Raw genomic sequence first — 19,991 nt, forward strand, 5'->3', positions numbered from 1 at the left:
TGTTTTCTTAATCTGCCTTCTGTGCGTGTGTGTGTGTGTGTGTGTGTGTGTAGATATAGACACACACACATGTAGATGTATATAGATATGAATCTTTATAGATGTACTCAAAAACCCACCTAATTTTATGAAGTTGGGTTTCCTATAAATAAATAAATAAATAAATAAATAAATAAATAAATAAATAGACAACGTAGTTATTGTTAGTCTGCACTGTGCCAGGCAGTGTACTAAGTGCTCCTACATTACCTCAATTAGCACTCACACCAATCTACAGAAATGGGTTACATGCATCCTCACTCTCTAGATGAGTGACCTTATACACAATAGTAACTTGCCCACAGTCCTACACTTAGTAGTTACAAGGCCAGGATTCAAACCCAGGTTTATCAAATCCCAAAGGTCACTATGTGATGGGGCAGATTCCCAAAAAGTACCACCACGTAAAGTACGCAGGTGGAGGAGCATATATTTAAATATGTTGAAACCAAGAGAAGGCAAAAAGGTGCCACCATCCTCCGAAATATAATTCTCCAAAAGCACAACATAGTTTTACTACACAACCCTTTAGCGCTCAAGTTCCTTCCCCACACCAGGACCACCACCCGCAGGGAGATCCCAACACACACTGTGACTTCTGGTTGCAATGCCAAAGAAAGAGAAGTAAACTGTCATTCGCCTAGAGTTCTGAGAACTGTGTTGTTAGGTAATTCCTTCTGTGCAAACATCATAGAGTGCAAGTGCACAAACCTAGATGGTACAGCCTGCTAACACCTGGGCTACATGATACAATCTATTGCTCCCAGGCTACAAATCTGCAACAGCATTTTACTGTACTCAATACTGTAGGTAACTCTAACACAATGGTGTTTGTGTATATAAGCATATTTAAAGATAGAAAAGGTACAGTAAAAATACAGTAGAAAAGATAAAGTGTGTGCAGCACACATGTTGGCGGGGGCAAAAGGAGAGCTGTGGAGGTAGATGTGGGAGGGAGAGTGTATGGCAGGGGGAGTAAAGGAAGATGGGGGAAAAAAAGAAAAGAGAAGGGAAAGCAGAGATTGAAAGAGACCAACAGAGAGAAAGCTTGGGAGGAGAAATCATAAAAGGGAGAGGGAAAGGGAGAGAAAAGGGAGGGAAGAATAAGTAGCAGGACTGGAGAGGAAAAAGGGATAAGGTGCCCAGGCTCCCCCAACTGTTGGCCCCGGCCTCTAGCAGGCAAATGGCAGGGGGACAAAATGCTTAGCTCCTCCTCTGCTTAAACCGCCCAGGGCTAGCAGTAATTTCAACGTCTTAGTCGGGTCCAGCCTTTTCCTTCAACATCACAAAGCTTCTGCTTATCATCCATTATAATTTTATGGGACAATCACTGTATATGTGGTTGGTCACTGACCAAACCATCGTTGTGTAGTTAGTGCATGACTGCATCTTCCTTTATTTGTCAGCTATATTATTAAATATCTTAAATCCAAACAGGTAAGCATACTACAATTGCTACTTTACTATTAAAAAATTTAACAAGACCACATACTACCACTATTTAATGTTCTATAGTCTGAATTTTTTAGAAGTTCATCCTAATGTGAGGAAAATACAGAATCAGAGAGTTTTACAGCATTAGAGAAAATGAGGGTCTAACCCATCACTTCAAAAAGAGATTTACCAAGGCTAAGTGACTTGCCCAACGTCACACAATTAATTGAATAGGGGTTACAATTCAGACTTTCTGAATGTTATCCTGGTATTCTCTTTGGACACATTTCAACTAGAAATGGGCACCTTTATTCCTAGGTTAAAAAAAAACAAACCTCCATTGCAAAACTGTGAGTAGTTTTGCATGACAGGCAGCCTACAGGTACTTAGTCATCTGAAAAAAAATTTTTAAAAGTTCAAAATTCTTTGATCACCTTTAGGATTCCAGAGAGAGAACTTCACGTTCTAGAAGCAAATCTACCAAGGTAAAGTGAGGGAAACTGAGTAGGCATTAAATTTTTAATATAAATGTATCATTTGAATCAAAGTCATCTTAAATAAGATTTATTTAGTATGTTAATATATTAAACCATACAATCTGAAAACATTACACCTTCCTGCTGTTTCATTTACAGTTAGGTCACAAAGAAATGTGTTTACTTACTGCAGCTTGCTGTTGCTTCAATTTGTCTCTGTACTCCTCTAATTCTTGCAAATTGAGAACAGGAGGGAGCTTCTAAAAAACAAACCCATTAGAGAAAAGTGAAATAAACGTTAGTTTGGTGTCATTGCCTGTACAACTCTGACTTACAAACTGTGCATACAGTGTCATATCCCATTCGCATCCATTCCTCCTGTCCTGCCCACTTCCCCACTAAACCCCAGACACGAAAGCCTACACATCTTTGTTACCCAACCCTCTGGTGCTCTTCACCCGGCCCCCTATCTCCACTTGTTGCTGCCTCTAACCTCCAGGAAAGCCTGTCACAATGGGAGCCCCTGATTCCTGGGCTGGGAGACACTGCTTCCACCATGACCTGTACAGGAGAATCTGAAGAAGGCCCTGAACATATTTCCCCTCTCGAAACATGAGTAATAACTAAGCATTACAGTAAGATAGTGACAGTTATTGGAGTACATTCTAGATTATACATTGGCTTTCAGATAGTATGGGAAACTAAAAAAATGTATACTACTATGTAGAAGTGAGACTTCAAGTTAGTCTCCAAGTCTCACTCAAATGATGGAAGAAACTGCAATAAGTTGTGGAATGACTTTGTATGTACTGCATATAAAGTATGTATATGCACACTGTATCTGGTTTTAAAACCAAATTTTACTATTCTTTTTTTGAAGTTCCTGTAAATTTAAAAGGCCAATGTTATAAACATTATAGAATAGGGATATTTATCACAACTAAACAATTGTGTAAATCTATATTCATGGATAAAAGTCCTAGAGCTTTTGTAAACATATTTAGCCAATATAAAATAAAACAGAGGCAGTACACTAATATACTGTATGTTAACAGTTAAAAATCCAAAAATATAGAAATGTTTCCTGGGTTCTACAGCTGCACTTAATTTTACATTTTTAAAAAATAATTTCATCTTTAAACAATGCCGACAGTTCATTTAATCACAATATGATCATTATAGACCAATCCTGATATAAAAAAAAATAACATCCCTAAAAAGGATTCAAATCTCAAATTAAATCACTGAAACAAATAGGCTTTGGTAGGTTTTAATGAAATTTTTTTTACCTCCAGCTCATATTTAACAATATCAAATGAGTCTGTAGAAAAATATATTTGTTCAATACTATTAATTAGTTCTTGTTCAGCTTGAGGATCACTAGGCTGTTCTCGAAGTTCTCGGAATTCTTCCTTTAAGGAAAAAAAAAACACACAATTACAGTACTTGTAGTTGTTTAATTCTATCTGCATGGAAATAAAATAATCATCTGTCTTAACTGTCACAAATCTCCTGGGAACCATTCTGATCAAGGATATTAACTGATAGAAAAGAGGAAAGTTCATGGAAAATTAGGAAAGCCAAATGCTCAAAACTACTCATCTATTGAAGAAAAAACAGCCAGTTTCATAATTCAGATTTTATTTTCAGTTCCAGCCAGTTTCAAAGTTCAGATTTTATTTTTGGTTCCTTGCGCGCCAGATCAGTAGTTGAGAGAACTTACATGTCTGACGAAAGGAAAAACCAAAGTAACCACCTAGTATCTTTCATATATACACATTTTCACAATTTAACAGCATTCTAAAATCTGTCTCACCACAGATAAACAGGAAACCGTATCTCAGTGACTTCTGGGTCACAATCAGCACTGGAACCCTGAGTAGCAGTCACTTTTCTTCTGTTGAAAATCCCGCTGCTCAGCCAAGCAGCACTGGCTCCAGAAAAGGCTCCCAGGTTTAGCTCTGTAAGTCTATGAGACTTCCTTTAAAGTGTACTAATACTGCAATTAATGATATGATTATGAACCCAGTGCTCTGTATTTGATCAAATGCTCCTTTCTAATAATACAGAATGGGGCATCTATGACTTCATATAACTAAAAAGAGCAAGGCAGACAAATAAATCTCTACCCCTAATGTTAACATCCCTATCCTATACAATTTCACTTCATAACTGGATAAACCTTCAATTAACTGGGAGATGTCAGTTATCCAGATAGCCTCTCTCAACCACACTAATTAATCAAGACATTGTTATAGACATATAACAATACGGTAATTCGATTTTTTAATTCACATTACTCTCAAATAAGTACACAAAAAGAAACTAGTATTTTAAATCATTTTATAGTCATTAAAACAATACTTAGCAAAAACTCTTAATGAATTCTCGCTAATTAGCTATATAAAATTATATGGTCAATCAGAGGACACTATTTTCCAAATAGAAGTACTCTAGATTATTTTATTGTAGGACAGTTTCAGTAAAAGAAATCCTCATAAAAAAAGAGCCTTATACCTTGGCAATATATCTGTTAGGCTTTAATTTATATTTTAAACTTATAAACCTATTAATCATAAAATTATCTCCTCTTAGGAGATCTAAACTAAAATATTAGAGCAATAAATCTGAAACTCAAGAGACTATTTAATTGTTTAAATTTAAAATGCCAGTAAATCTAAAAGAGAAGGCAAAGTCATATAAAAATCAAATCTGCATAATTAAAAGTGCACGAAAAAGAAAATGTCTCTTCAGTACCAAAACTCAACTTATAAAATACACTACCAAAAAAAAGGCCAAAGGTACAGCCATCACCGATTTAGCATTCCACTAGACACTATGAGTACAGTAAGAAATCAATGGGAGCTGTGTTCCCGGTGGGCTGGGGTTCTACAACACTCTAATCTGTGTAGCACCCTGGACAGCACCACTGTAGACCCGACTTGGGTTAAACCTATGCCACTTGAAGAAAGATTTCCAGCTAGCCTATCCACGCAACTTGCCTGCATCCAATGGAAATGTGAAATGACACTGAGATATGAAATGAAAAAGGAGATCAGAAATTCCTGGCACTCTCCATCGCTAAAAGTCCACAGACGTTTGAAATATCAGCTTCAAAATGCTGCAAGCTGAGGATGAGAATAAGGCCCAAGTGAGGATATGGCAACATTGCCTCCCTAGAAATCCCACAGCACCAGCAGCAAGCAAATGTACTTGATACCACACACATACACACACACACCCCCAAAAATTGAAGATTATAAAAATCGCTAAGATTGGAAAACATCGGGTATGGAGCTAAGCCAAAAACTGAAATAATTTGCAACGAATGAGCACTTTCATCTTAAATGTATTTGTAAATGCCAGTGACATATTACTACACACTGAGGTTACCCACATACTACATAAATGATTGATCTAAAGGTAAAGACAGGTTTTAACTGCAACTCTGCTATTAACCTTTGGCAACTTACTTGGTCTTTCCATGACTAGTTTTTGTCGCCTATAAAGAACATACATAAATAATCTCTCTCTCTCTCTCTCTCTCTGTCGCTCTGTCGCTCTCTCTCTCTCTCAAAATGACAATGAAACATATACACCAATTTTAAGAATGTCAAAGGGAAAACATGATTTCAGTAAGAAATATCTCACAAGTGTACATTTCACAAATGTGATGAATCTGTAAAAAGAGTACAATCTGTGTATGTATATAAAAGGTCAAATGTCATTTCTTCCCAGAAAAGTAAGCAATTATATCACAGAGAGCAGGCAAACCCATATAATTTAAAAGAACTGACATGTAACACTTGACACTCTAAGTAACCTAGAATAAAGAAGGGAATAAACCAAGAAAGCCAGAAAAAGAAACAACAGCACACAAAGTAGGATTCAATCCAAAGCAAATGCCCGACACTCTACATTCCTATAAAATACCCTCTCCTTTCACACAACTTAATGGTTCCTGTGTGAAAACATAAATCTGAATTCATTCAGACAAGCTCCATTCTGTTTAGCATCCCAACCACCTTTTTATCCCTTGCACTTGTACGCTGTAAGAGACTGTTCCTATTAGTACTGCCTGCTCGATCACATTGCACATATCTCGAGAACTGAGATTTCTCCTTATTTCTCTATCATTATGCTCTGCAGTGTTAAGGCAAAGTGCAGATAATAACCACGGATCAACCTAAAATTAACTACACAGTGAGTTATATTTTTTAAAAAAGAATGTAAGAACAAGAGAAAGGAAAAACAATATGGTCTTGTTTTGATAGCCAAATTTTTCCACAAACTCTTAATGAAAGATTTATTTCTTCTAATTAGAAATAACAATAAATGTTAAATGATTTTAGGAACAATTTATGTATGTACACTAAAAAAAAACAGAAGCACCTATCTAGATTGCATATTCTCACGAAAATTACTCCATAATTTTGCCTTTACATAAACTGACTGGTTTCCTAGGATTGAAGATGTACAAAATGCCTAATTCGTCACCTAAATCAGAACCAAATTTGCAAACCAATATGTATGAGGCAAAATTTTATGTAAACAAAATGCACTAAAGATTTCCTGCCAAAAAATTCAAAAGGTAAAATCAGGAGAACAGAGTAACAAAACTCCTTATACCATATTAAAATATGTGACTTTTTATAAAATTACAATAATATTAGATACTTAAGCTAAGTTGGGAATAAAATATTTCAGTCTTACAGACTGCTATTATATTATTACTAATATTCCTAAAGGATTTTATTTTTATAGTAAATTTTATGTTACACAGTAGCTAAAAAATATTTATCATTAACAGTGGCAGAAAAATTCTGTACAACTGAAAAATTCAAAAATGATTTGTCAACAACTACAGGTCATCAAATACGCTACAACTTGCCTGCCAATGGTAATGAACTACACCTAAAATAAAGAAAAAGTACCTCAATGTCACCCCAGCGTTAAAGCTGGAGTAAAACTACAATTAAAATAATAAATTAAGCTGTACAGGGATAAAAACAAAATTTCTTTTGTCAAAAAAGAAAAAATCAAATCTCTCTCCCACACAATCAAGAGGAAATAACCTGCCTGCTTTCTACATTCTATCACTTTACCTTTCCCAGTCAAGTCATATACTTCAATTTAACATTTTTTTAATTCCTACTATGTAAAAATCCTCCACCCTAGGGCACACAGAAACAAAGATGAGTAAAATACAGGGTCTGGCACAAACAATGCTCCTTTTTATTGCAAAATCTTTTATTACAAAATCATAAGCGTGTAATTCTGTAACATAATATCACAGTCAAGCACACCATATGACATTTTAGGTGAAATGTTCAAATTAAAACTATAAATTATTACATCCATATTATTACCCTACCAACCACACTGAAGCAGGCTTCTGCCAGACCCTGGATATATTTCCCCTCAAATAGCTGCTTAAGTAACAGGAAGGTAAGAAGAATAAACAATAATGTTGCAAGGCAGGACTTAGGGAGGGAGATGCAGACAACAAAGATGTGCATCAAGACAATTCACATCTGATGAAAGAGATGGCATTTAAAGAATATGAAAATAGGTAAAATTTCAATTTTGAGAAACTGGGGGAATAAGGTTATAGAAATAAAGCAAAGCACATGTTAAAACAGTGCAGTGGGGAAGCATACAGTAAGTTACACACCAGACGGGGCTTCACAGGGCAGACAAATGTCACAGGGGAAGAGTGTGCATATACACCAAGAGGCAATAAAAGGCAGCAATTGAGTTTTTTTTAAATACAATATATTCCTATATATACTAGAATCATATTTTCCCTTACTAAAAATAAAATATATTCAACACACACATTATTGTTCCAGGTGCTAAATCAAAAAGTATAAATATTCAATATTTTCTTATAATAAACAAAGCAAGATTATTTTAGGAAGGTGGTAGACAACAAAGAAGTTATTCAGTATTTTGAGGCTGTCTTTTCCAGCAGCTACAATACACTATATGGTTGCATATAATGTTACCTAGCATATTTTTCTCCTTAGATCATCTCTGAGATGAAGCTACATGAACATACACACAAAAATGCACACCACAAATATAACGTTACGAAAAATGAAAAGCAATTAGAAATTTAAGTCAACATTTTAGCCAAGCCAAATGTGAATGTTTACTCCTTTCAACATGACAACAAAAGGTTTTGTAAGAACTGAGGATCCAAGCCTACAAAACGATGGCAGCCCTCAAGGGTACAGTGTTATAAAACATTTCCAGCATGTTATGTTTTCTAAGGAAGTAGGCTCTAACTTTACAAAGCAACTTTTCACTTAAAAGTTTATCTCTTAATGGAATGTATTCAAGTTTAGGAGAGAAAAAGAAAAGACTACAAATTCTGCATTTAATCACTACTTTCAAATTAAATAAAATATAACACAAATAAAAACACCAACCCAAGTTCAGGACTTTCAACTCTATTCACTTTTATAAGTGCACAAAGTTAGTTATAAACAACTTCACAGTTCTACTTGCCTAACTAAACAAACTCTCTCTTTAATTTTGGAAAGTAATTTAACCTAATTTTTAAAGCCTAAGAACAGCTTGGAAACTCACTATCTTCAGTAGTAGGTTTTTATTCAAACAAAAAGATGAATGCAAAAATCTTAATTTCACAGGTCAGATTTCAAAACCCCACAGAAAATTTATGAAACAAAATATGAAATGCAAACCATCTTCCATTTCAGAACTTAGCTTACCAGACCACAGTTTACATTACATTACCTGAATGGCAGAACGCACTGTGTTGGGGGGAGAGTGGGGGAGAAAAGGAAGAAATTTTACATTTTCATAGTATGAATTTGGGTTTCCCAAGATAATCTTATCAAAAGCTTTTTTTTTATTGTTTCCATTTCTTCATCAGTCAACATAAAAGGTTTTTCTATTATAATAAATTCTAAAAATGGCAATCAGTCTTGTCAGTTAGCACAGAGCAAAAAAAAATTTGTTACCATAGTCTATACAGAACTTAAAGGAAGAACAAAAGCATGAAATTTTCAATATTCAATCAGCATTATAAAAATTATAAAGTAATGAATAAAAATAGGTTTTCTGTTTCCAAATGAAGTAGCATTCAAGATCACAGATACCCTAAAACCATACATACGAGTAGACCACATACATTTGTAATGAATTTCCAGATGTCTGATTAGGTGGGGAAATGGCATATTTTCTTAAAGTCCCACTAGAACGACAATAATAATCCATCAAAACAGCCAGTTCATTAGTTTGTATTTGCGTGTTTTAAATAAAACATAGCTTTTAAAGCCTAGCCTGTTTTTCTTCAGTCTTTCAGTGCCATCTAGTGGAACATTGGGAAGCTTACAATGTGAAAAGAGGTTTTGGCAAAACGATTTATAAAAGATTATAAAAATAAATGACATTGTTTTAATCCAGCTTTTAATACACATTAAGTACTTCAAATAATGTATTTTAATCACTTTATTTACAATAATGGCCTTCCAAATATACACAAATGTTTTTAAAAATGTTTCTTTAAAATACCTTTAACAGATATTGATGTAGATCACGAAATAAACTGATTATATTATAGAATGGTACTAAGTTTTAACATGTACTAAAAGACAAAATTAGAAAGCAAAACTTTCATATTTGATACTCTGCCAAATACTTTTATTTATCTTAATTCAATAATTACATTTTTGACAAGTATTTCCTAATTTATTTTTATGGAAAGATAAACATCAAAGATAATTGCTTTAAAGATGGCAAATTTATTTTAAAGCTATCTTTAAAATTTTCTCAACTTCACTGAACATAGAGCTGTTTGCCACATGTCTGTCCATCTGGGAAGTAATGCTGAAGAAAAGACACATCACAAACTGAAGTACAGAAAGAAAAATCCACTGTATAATTCTTAATTTTGTTTTTCTTTCAGATTTCAAATGTCTTATCAGAGCCTGTCTCTAAAAGAATACTGCCTATTCTGAGAAAAGACAGTACAGCACCTTCAAGCCCACTGTCTAAAAAGACCTCAGTCTTTCCAATTCCTTTACTTTTCACATCCAATAAAATTCTAAGTCCTAAGTTCTTTCTAAATGCCTCTCATATTTAACCCTTCTTTCCTAAACGTCATGTTCTTACCTTCTTTTTAATCAGTATCCTAGTGTCCAAGTTTTCTACTCAAAAATCTACCTGTACACTAGTTATCCTTGTAACACAAATTAATCGCCAACTCTAGAAAACACTGCACTCACTTCTACCTACTCTCAACCCCTCCTAACTGTACTATCCCATGCACACTATAAACCTCTACTGTATTTTTCACTACTGTGCAATTATCTATTTTTGCTTGTCTCTCCCACATAGGCTAAGGTAGAAACAGTCTTACACCTCTTTGCATCCTCAAAATTTAATAACTGTGGCTCAATAAATGATTGCCAAATGCACTGTGTAAATGATCATTTCTGATTTGCTATGAAAAAAAGGGTTAAAATATCAAAGCATCTGAAGGCCAAGAGGAGCCTAATCTTAGTAATGGTTAAAAGCAACACAGCTAAATATTGTTAGCCATGAGTGCCTAAGAAAAACTAAGTGATTTCTAGATGCATGGTTGGATTCCCTCTTGGTACCAACTGCATAAAGTATCTGTTTTAAATGATATATAATTCTAAATTAAAAGGTTTTATCCCAATCACTAAGGCTAAAAAAAGTCTCCTCATCATAAACTTCAATACTAATCCTGTCTCTAATACAGATCCCAATAAACTCATCTTCCAAAAAACTGCTCAGCACATTCTTTTAAATATATATTTTATATCTCTTGTACAAATATTACAATATAAAAAATATAAAATATCAGAGCTAAAAGGGCTCTTGAAAATCATCTAGCCTAACCACATCTTTTCACAGATGCGGAAACTGAATCATAAAGCAATTAACATGATGTTGCCATTAAGATGAATATTTAACTCACTATTTGAATCTAGCTCTCTTGACTCTTATTCCAGCACACTTTATTCATATCACAGTAAAGTTTTAAAAACAAAGCTCTGTAATTAGTGTCTGCTTTTAGGATTATTTTCATAGATGCTAACAAGTCAAGTCAAATCCATTAATCTCACTTCACAGAAGTTTAAATGCTAGGGAACATTCTGCCCAATCTCCCAATGTTCTACATTCTGGGAGATTGGGCAGAATGTTATGAAACAGAAATGCCAGAGAGTAGTCAGGTATTAAGTAACTATTTGCAGGATGGATTAAATATACAAAAAAAAAAAAAATACTTTCTTATATTTAGACAAATATATTTTCAAGTTCTAATTGCAGCAGATATTTCTTTTGTCCTCTTGCCCTATATTTTTCTTTAATGAAAAACAAATCAAAGGCATAGCTAAATTAATCAGGTAATAGTAAATACAGCTGAGTCCTATTTGTATTTATAAGTCAGTGAAATCAAGGCCTAAAAAAAAAAAAACCAAACAAAACCCATCTTTAAACAGTAATATCAGAAGGCAATATTCCAATAAAAATGCATAAGACAATTATCAATATTAGTTTTCTTTTTCTCATTTATGATATTAACCATTATGGAAGTATTATGGAAAGTATTTAAAATCTAGATGTATATTTAGAAGGTTCTGAATAGTGATATTTTATTTTTAATCAGGATTTAACAAATATTCTCAAATATAGTTCCTAATAAATTCTGCTCATAATTCTTGTAACCAGTTATGTAAAATATCTTTAAAATAATTCAAAAAGTATATATTTCTTAAATGATTAACAAATTTAGTCAATAAATACTACATCAATTAATTTCTTACACCCTTACCTATGCATGAAAATCACATTAATATGAAATATAACAGAATCCATTTCTCAGGAATGAAATTCAGGTCATCACTAACTTTATTCTACTTTTTCCCACAAAAATTATCTGTAAAATTTCCAATTTTTTAAAGAAAAGTTCCTGTACTCCCCCTTCCTCCATTCCCATTATCGAAAACTCAATCTGGCCAACAGTTCCTAAATCTAGCTCCACATTTGAATTCCCTAGGATCCTTAAACACTGCTGACACCTGACTTCATGCACACACTGAATTCACTGAAATGGGGTATAGCCTGGGTGCTGGTAAATTCTACCCTGCAGCAAATTTGGGCACCACTGACCTTGGCTCTAAAATATTTAAGCTAAAATTTTTTAAATTTGTCACAAAGTTTCCTTTCCTATAGCAAATTCTGGACACAATCCTAATTTTTTTTTTCCTGTATTATTCTCTCCACCAAAATTGCAAATCTCCAAAATACAGATTATTATTTGACTCCCATCTCCTCTTAAAGTGGGATACAATAGTGTCATTTTGTCTATAAAATGCAGAGTCTGAACCAGATGACTTCTAAGATTTCTTCCCACTTACAAATTATACAGTTCTCAAAAAATACCGTATCAGCAGTTTTGAATTACCAAGCACACCGAACGCCCTTCCTTCAGTTTTCCTTCTACCCTCCTTTCCTAGTGAGTTGCACCATATGAAATTTGCCAATATTACACCACTGCAAACCTAAACAAACAGCCATTTCATATGATCTATCCTAATATCTTCCTCCTACTTATCCTTTATACTATAACCTTTTAAATGACACAACCCAAGTTAAACTACTTCTTTCTTGGAAACCCCACTGAAATCACCATTCCTTGTTACAACTTAGAAAGACATTATGACAAGAAAATAGAAATGGTTCCATTCCTAAAGACCAAGAACATCCTTTTTAATGCTCTACCTATACCTAAGTGACTTAGAGCCATTAAATTAATGTTTAAGAGTTTCTCTATACAAGCATTTACACACTGACTATTTAAAAAGCATAAACTATTTTGTTTGTTTATTTCTTGCACTAGAGTATCAGGAGAACTCAAGCTAAGATAATGTTCTATTTTCTAGTGAGGTATTATTGATATACAACATTACATTCATTTCAGGTATACAAACAATAACTTGATATTTCTATATATTGTGAAATGATCACAGTAAGTCTCGTGAATATCCATCACCATATATAGTTACAGAATTTTTTTCTTGTGATGAGAACTTTTGAGATCTACCCTCTTAGCAGCTTTCAAATATGCACTACAGTATTTTAACTATAGGCACCAGGCTGTATGTTATATCCCCTTAACTTACTTATAACTGGAAGTTATGTACCTTTTGACTCCCTTCACCCACATCCTATTTCACCCACCCCCTGCTCCCCACCTCTGGCAACCATGAATCTGTTCTCTGTATCTATGAACTTGGGTTTATTTGTTTTTGTTGTTACTGTTTTATTGCCCAAATAAGTGAGATCACACAATATTTGTCTTTCCCTGTCTGACTTACTTCACTTAGCATAATGCCCTTGAGAAATGGCAAGATTCATTCTTTTTATGGCTGAATAATACTCTTTTGTGTATATATATATCACATTTGTTAATCCATTTATCCATCAATGGACACTTAGGTTATTTTCATAACAATCTTGGCTATTGTAAAATGCTACAATGAACATGGAGATGCATGTATCTTTTTGAGTTAGTGTTTTCGTTTTCTTCAGATAAATACTCAGAAGTGGAATTGCTGTATCATATGGTAGTTCTATTTTTAATCTTCTGAGAAATCTCCATAATGTTTTTCAAAAATGGATGCACCAAGTTACATTCCCACCAACAGTGCACACAGCCTCCCTTTCCTCTACATCCTCGCCAACATGCATTTTTGTCTTTTTGAGCCATTCTAATAGGTATAAATTGTTACTAAGTTCAAATAATATCTACCTAAGCCTCACTATTGCATAGCTTGCTTTTTAAACCCATATATACTGTAATATATTGTAAGCATTTTCTGTGCAATACATTCTATTGTTTAAAATCCAACCTTCAAGAGAATTGTGTAACACCATTTTTGTTAAAAAAAAAAAAAAGAAAGAAAAAAAAAAGGAGGAACCCACACTGACTACTTCATGCAAAATAACCCTCAGCTTCAAGAACTTTATCTCATCACCCCATTTTATTCATAGTATTTTGTCTTAATTTGCAGTCACCTTGATTACTGTCTGTCTTTCCTTTACGTGAACCTAAGTAAGCTCCCTGACAACAGAGGAGTTTTGTTCTTTGGAAAAGACCTTTGTCTTTTACACTGCTATATTATTACCATTCCCTAGGGAATGTCTAGCACATAGTAGATGCTCAACAAATTTAATGAATATAACCTTAACTGTGTGAGTGATTTTTGTGACTTTCTTTTTGGTACTTTTTCTGATTACCATGTTCTCTGTTCACAGTATATATTACCTTTTTATTAAAGGAAAGAATTATTTTAAAATAATCATTTCAAATTAAAATTTTATACTTTGTTGAAGTGCTTTTAACAATTTGAAAACTTTAAAGAGCTTTTTTTAAACCATTAAAGATCAAGCCATCAAGAGCTAGCTACAACATTAATTTTAAAGCAACTTTATAAAAATAAATCATTTAAAATATATTTATCATCACTAATCATCAGGAAAATGCAAATCAAAACCACAAAGAAATAGCTCCTCACACTTCACACCTGTTACAATGGCTATTACTAAAAAAGTTAAATTAAAAAAGAGCCTAGTGTTGGTCAGGGTGTTGAGAAAAGAGACCCCTTGTACACTGTTGGTAGGATTGTAAACTGGTTAAGCCACCATGGAGAGCAGTACGGAGGTTCCTCAAAAAATGAGAAACAGAACACCATGCAACCCAGCAACGCCATTTCTGGGTATATAACCAAAGAAATAAAAACAGGATCTTGAAAAGATACCTGCACTCCTATTTTCACTGCGGCATTACTCACAATAGCCAAGATATAAAAATAACCTAAATTTAAGTCAATGAATGAATAAACGGATAAAAAAAAAGTCTCACCTACACAAACAACACACATAGGAATAGTATTATTCAGCCATGAGAAAGAAGGAAATCCTGCCATTTGCAACAACATGAACGGGGAGCACATTATGCTACGTGAGGTAAGTCAGACAGAGAAAGGCGAGTACTGTATGATCTCACTTATCTGTGGAATCTAAAAAAGCAAAACTCATAGAAACAGAGACCAGAATGGTGGGCACCATGGACTTGGGGCTAGGGCAAACATCCAGTTATAAGATGAATAAATTCAAGGGATTAATTTAAAAATTTTTTGAATTAAAATACATATATCCTAATTGTAAGGTAACATTTAGGTTATGAAAAATACTCAGCATTCAAGTTATAGCAAGGTACTGAGAGACAGCAGGGTTTGCCATGCGAAAACATGCCTCTTTTGGATACTGATTATTTTAAGCTGGTTATTTTTTAAGAAAAGAAAAACTCAGTTAAGAAACTTTGACCTTCACCCTAGCTGCCTAAAATAACATAGACAGAGGACCTGCTTAGGGAAGGAAGCTATCGTTACAGATGACTAAATTTAACATGAACTAGGTATGACAGACAGGGAGGAACCTAGCAAGACCCATTTGACCAAAGTCCTCTCAGGGTCCCATTGTTAAAGATGATCCAGCAAACATTTGCTTTTCTACCCCAATGTGAAATACCTCCCCGCCCTCTGGAGTCCCAAACCACTACTCCTCCTTCCTCCTTAGCTCAAGATGGCATATAAACTGCAAATGCCCCATGTGTCCTCTAGTCCCATCATCTTATGGAACCCTGTATGTACATGCATAATATATTTGATTGTTTTCTCCTGTTAATCTGTCTCACGTCATTTTGATTATTAGACCAGCCAGAAGAACTGAGAGGGAAAATGGGAAATTTTCCCCTCGCCGGCACTACGCAGTATCAGAAATTTCTGAACATTAGTCCCCTAAACTCTTAATTTCAGGACTGACAGCAAACTGCACTTCGCCACTCAACAACTTTGATGTTCTCAAAACTACCCAGAGTAGGGGCAGCAGCCCGGCTCACCCTGCAGCACTTGTGATGTTTCAGAAGAGCACAAACAGGCACAAGAAGTCTATATAGCTTTCTTAGTGTAAGGCTAAATTTAAGCTTAGAGCATTAATACTGATTTCACTATCAACTTTTACAATTTAATTAACTTCGCTTCTTAGTATGTGTCAATGAGATCAATGGCCCAAGCTTAACCTTAACCTACCCATTTACACTTGTTGACCTTGTGATCCCAACTTGCCTCTCTACCCAGAGCCAGTCATCTGAAAAGCACACATCACTGGTCACTGATGGGGCTAGGGTGGGAACTCAGTAAGAAGACCATGTAATGAGAGCATCATAAATTTACTGCCTACCACTACTGGAAGAACATCATGGCTCATGGTTTAAAGACAACAGAAAGTTCTTATGCAATACATACCTAAGGCAATCTAATTCAAGGTATGTACATAATATATAATAATCTCATTTTCTTAAGTCAAAGAAATAAAGAGAATTATTTGTCAATTAGGATTTACAGCTATCTCTTGGTTCCCAACTTTATCACATTCAGTAATTTTTTATAAGATTATATAAAACTATTCAAAATGCCTCTATATAAATAAAATCCTCTTTAATGCCTCTTGCCCTGGCTGGTGTGGCTCAGTGATCTGGGTGCTGGCCTGCGAACCAAAAGGTCGCCAGTTCGATTCCCCATCAGGTCACAATGCCTGGGTTGCAGACCAGGTCCCCACTTGGGGGTGTGCGAGAGGCAACTGACAGACGTGTCTCTTGTACATTGAGATTTCTTTCTCCCTACCTTCCCTTCTCTCTAAAAATAAATAAATAATTTTTTTAAAAAATGCCTCTTTAAGGTTTTTGTCTCAACTACTTCATGCAAATAGGTTGGCTTGAATGTTATATTTGGAGATTATATTTGGGTCTGACCTAAAATAAAGGCTAAGCACTAAACACAAAATTCACTTTAGGGGGTAAGGCACCTCAAAGAGGTAGGAAATTATCCTCCTAAGCAGCTGACACTGGGGCATGACAAGAGGCTTCTGATTGCCAAGCCAGCCACAGAAAACAAACAGTAGTTTCAGATATGATCCTCAAATTGAAAATCACAAGAGCATGCACTCAGAAGAACAAGCTTTCATCTGTGATGGAGCTGCTATTCCTGGAGGCAGCTTCAAGTGGCAAGGACCCAGAGGGAGAACCAGAAGGGATTTATTTATTTAACAATTGTTAATAATTCTCCTGAGGGGACACCAGCTACCTTTCCAATAACACCTACTAAATTTGTAAACTGAGAAACTCATATGAATATCAAGGGATTAAAATCCAAGATATCTACCACTTAGAATAGGTTATGCTTTAGCTACCTATTCAAAAAATCTCTGCTCCATAACAAAAAATTAACTATGATTGGTTCAGAATGTTACCTCATAAAAGTATATTATTTCTCCAAGTTACAGTAGATAAATCAGTAAGTTTCATATATATGTATATAACTGTTTTCAGGCTAAGAATATGATATAATATTAAACTCTCAATGTATCAATTTTGCATTTTCTGCTTAACTGTAGTGAATTTTACAGCATCCCAAAGAGTAATAAAGCAAAAACAAGTCCCAAGCCTCCTGCACTACAAAAATTTACCTATCTTATCATAACAATCATCTGCATGTGGGAAGGAAAAGCATCTGTGAATCACTTATTATCCAGAGACGCTAACAGGTACTTAAGGCAGTGAAAAGTCATGCTCGCACAGGTAGATCAATACCTTTCCAGGGACCCGGAGACTCTCAATGGCACTGAGATCACTGAGGCTCTCTGGAGGGCTTTTCAGACCCTTAAAAAAAATAAGATAAAAAGAACTTTAGTTGTGCTGCAGAACTACAATATGATAGAACATATCTATTAAAATAGAAATCACCATTTTAAAAACAAATTCCTGCTTTAAAATATATAGGACATATGTTCTAAAAAACATGTCATTTAACACATATAGCACTATTATTAAATCAAGTAAAGATGTACTTTTGGTAGTTTAGAATAAAAATATTATATGGCACCTCAAAACTTACAAAGTCTAACTTAGCTGTAATTTAAAAATTACCAAAAGAAAAAAACTGAGTGGTAAAAAACATTCTATAAAAACACTCATTATTACCAAATTCACCTGGTAAAATGGTCAATGATTTGTGATTCGCAGATTTAATATACCAACCAACTAAACAAATCAAAGATTTTTAAATAATACTAATTGCTTAATTAATGTGTAAGTAATCCCTTGATTTTACCTGATTATGCATCACCAATGCACCCAATTTATACTGCATAATTGAGACTTAAATCTCATGTCTCTCTGCTTTCTACCAATGCTTTACTTCTTTGGTACCTAGTACTTTCTATATTCATATCAGCTGAAGTATTCTGAAAGTCTATTAGTGCCAGGAAAAATTATCAAGACAGAAGGAAGTTAGCAATTTAAATTTTCTTTAAAAGCCTCTTTGTAAAAACAGGTCATTCAAAGCAGACGCCTAAAGTTCCTATAATGTTAGTCTGTAAGCAAAATTGGCTGGTACATGAGTTTGTGGAGAGATTTATGCTACAGTCACTTTAATCATTTGGGTGTCCTATACTGGCCCCCTGATGTCCTTAGTAATCAAAATATATGGTACATTTAGGTCGACTGTTTGAGACTCAGGGCAGAACATGCTTATTTTTATATTTTACAGATACTATATCTTCCCTATTATAAAATACTACCAGTCACAGGTACAGTGTTTATGACAAGGTGCTCGGCCTCCCCCAAGGGTCTTCTATGACCCTCAGAACGCCCCACCCAGCCTTCACTCAGTCCCTTCTCTCTCCCCTCCCCGACCCAGAGTTCGGGCTCATTGTCATTCTCTCCCTCTCTCTCACACACACCCCCCCACCTCCTAAAGAAGCCAGTAACCCCCTTTCAGAATTAACTACTCTATGCAGTCTTCCTAAATCTGTTTCAGAGAACATGCTATTTCACAGAATTGTCTATGGATCATCTCACGCACCACCACCCACGGAATTTAAAAAAAAAAAAAATTCCTGGGGCCTCCTCACAGATCTAAAGAATACATATTTCTGGATTACGATCAGAAACTTCACTTTAACAAGCAAACCAGGTGACTCATATACTCACTAATGTTTTAGAAACCCAGCTAAACATTTTCCAACACAACACTTTTGCCAAAGTAGTGAAGTTTTAATTATTAAATGTATCTCTTCTCTCCCAGACTGACGTCCCAAGAGAAGGGAGACACCAAGTGTTATTTGCCTCAACAGCCCGGTGGCCAGCAAAGCTCCAGGAACAGTCAACAGCAAAAAAAATAAGTAAATTATTCAGCAGAAGTCCTTGGTCAGGCTCCATTCTCCAAGTAATTAGAACATTGTTCCCATGGGAACATGCAATTGACTTTAAAATGAAGTTTCCAGGGAAGTCTGCTAGAATAAAAGCAGCACACTGACGATTACTGTCTCACAATGAGGAGGAAATAAAAGCTTGTAACTACTCGTGTTTGTTCTTCCTTGTCCTAGTTTCTCACCAAAAGTCATCGTGAGGGCAGAACATCAACGGTGATAGAGAAGGCAAGGCTGGGTTATAACCCAACTAAACTTCTATATATTATTATTATATGCATCCACATATATACATAACACACATGCATGATACAGAGAGATCTTCTCACATCACTGGGGAGAAGTAGGGAGGGACCTTAGGAGGAGTTTGCTGAGGCAATGGTAAACAGTCTAGGATGGGATTGGCTGAGAAACTGAATGTCCGGAACACAAGGAATTATGGGCAAGAAGATTTGAAATAAAAGGAGGTCTCTCAGGCGGGCGTGGGCTTTTTCTGGTTCTTGGGTTCTCCCTCCTCCAGGATGCCTGGATGACTGTGCTGCAGCTGCCTGCGTTTCCCAGCAGACGGTATTTTGGATGGGAAGGAGTCCTGGGCACGGCCTAGGGTCAGGCTGGCCGGCAGAGGGTGGCAGGATTATTCTTCTTTGGGTGTTCTAGAGGGGACGGCCTCTAAAGGCACAAGCCTGCCATTCTTCCAAAATTGTGAAATGT

The 19,991-nt window shown here is 35.1% G+C and overlaps 1 protein-coding gene across 2 annotated transcripts in view; it reads right to left on the reverse strand.

Moving 5' to 3' along the window:
* VPS50 (VPS50 subunit of EARP/GARPII complex) overlaps window positions 1-19,991 on the reverse strand; it is a 128,925-nt gene that overhangs the window by 103,389 nt on the left and 5,545 nt on the right. The window contains exons 2-4 of one of the 2 annotated variants that reach the window (XM_054564240.1): window positions 17,662-17,730; window positions 3,239-3,361; window positions 2,138-2,209 (exon numbers count right to left, since the gene is read on the reverse strand). In XM_054564240.1, the coding sequence (XP_054420215.1) occupies window positions 2,138-2,209; window positions 3,239-3,361; window positions 17,662-17,730 (264 nt within the window). The remainder of the gene's footprint in view (window positions 1-2,137; window positions 2,210-3,238; window positions 3,362-17,661; window positions 17,731-19,991) is intronic. The other variant, XM_054564243.1, reaches the window with a different exon arrangement.

Source organism: Pteronotus mesoamericanus, unplaced genomic scaffold (assembly GCF_021234165.1).
Source record: "Pteronotus mesoamericanus isolate MK-2021 breed Mesoamerican mustached bat unplaced genomic scaffold, CSHL_Meso_final scaffold_85, whole genome shotgun sequence".
NCBI classification, from domain to species: domain Eukaryota; kingdom Metazoa; phylum Chordata; class Mammalia; order Chiroptera; family Mormoopidae; genus Pteronotus; species Pteronotus mesoamericanus.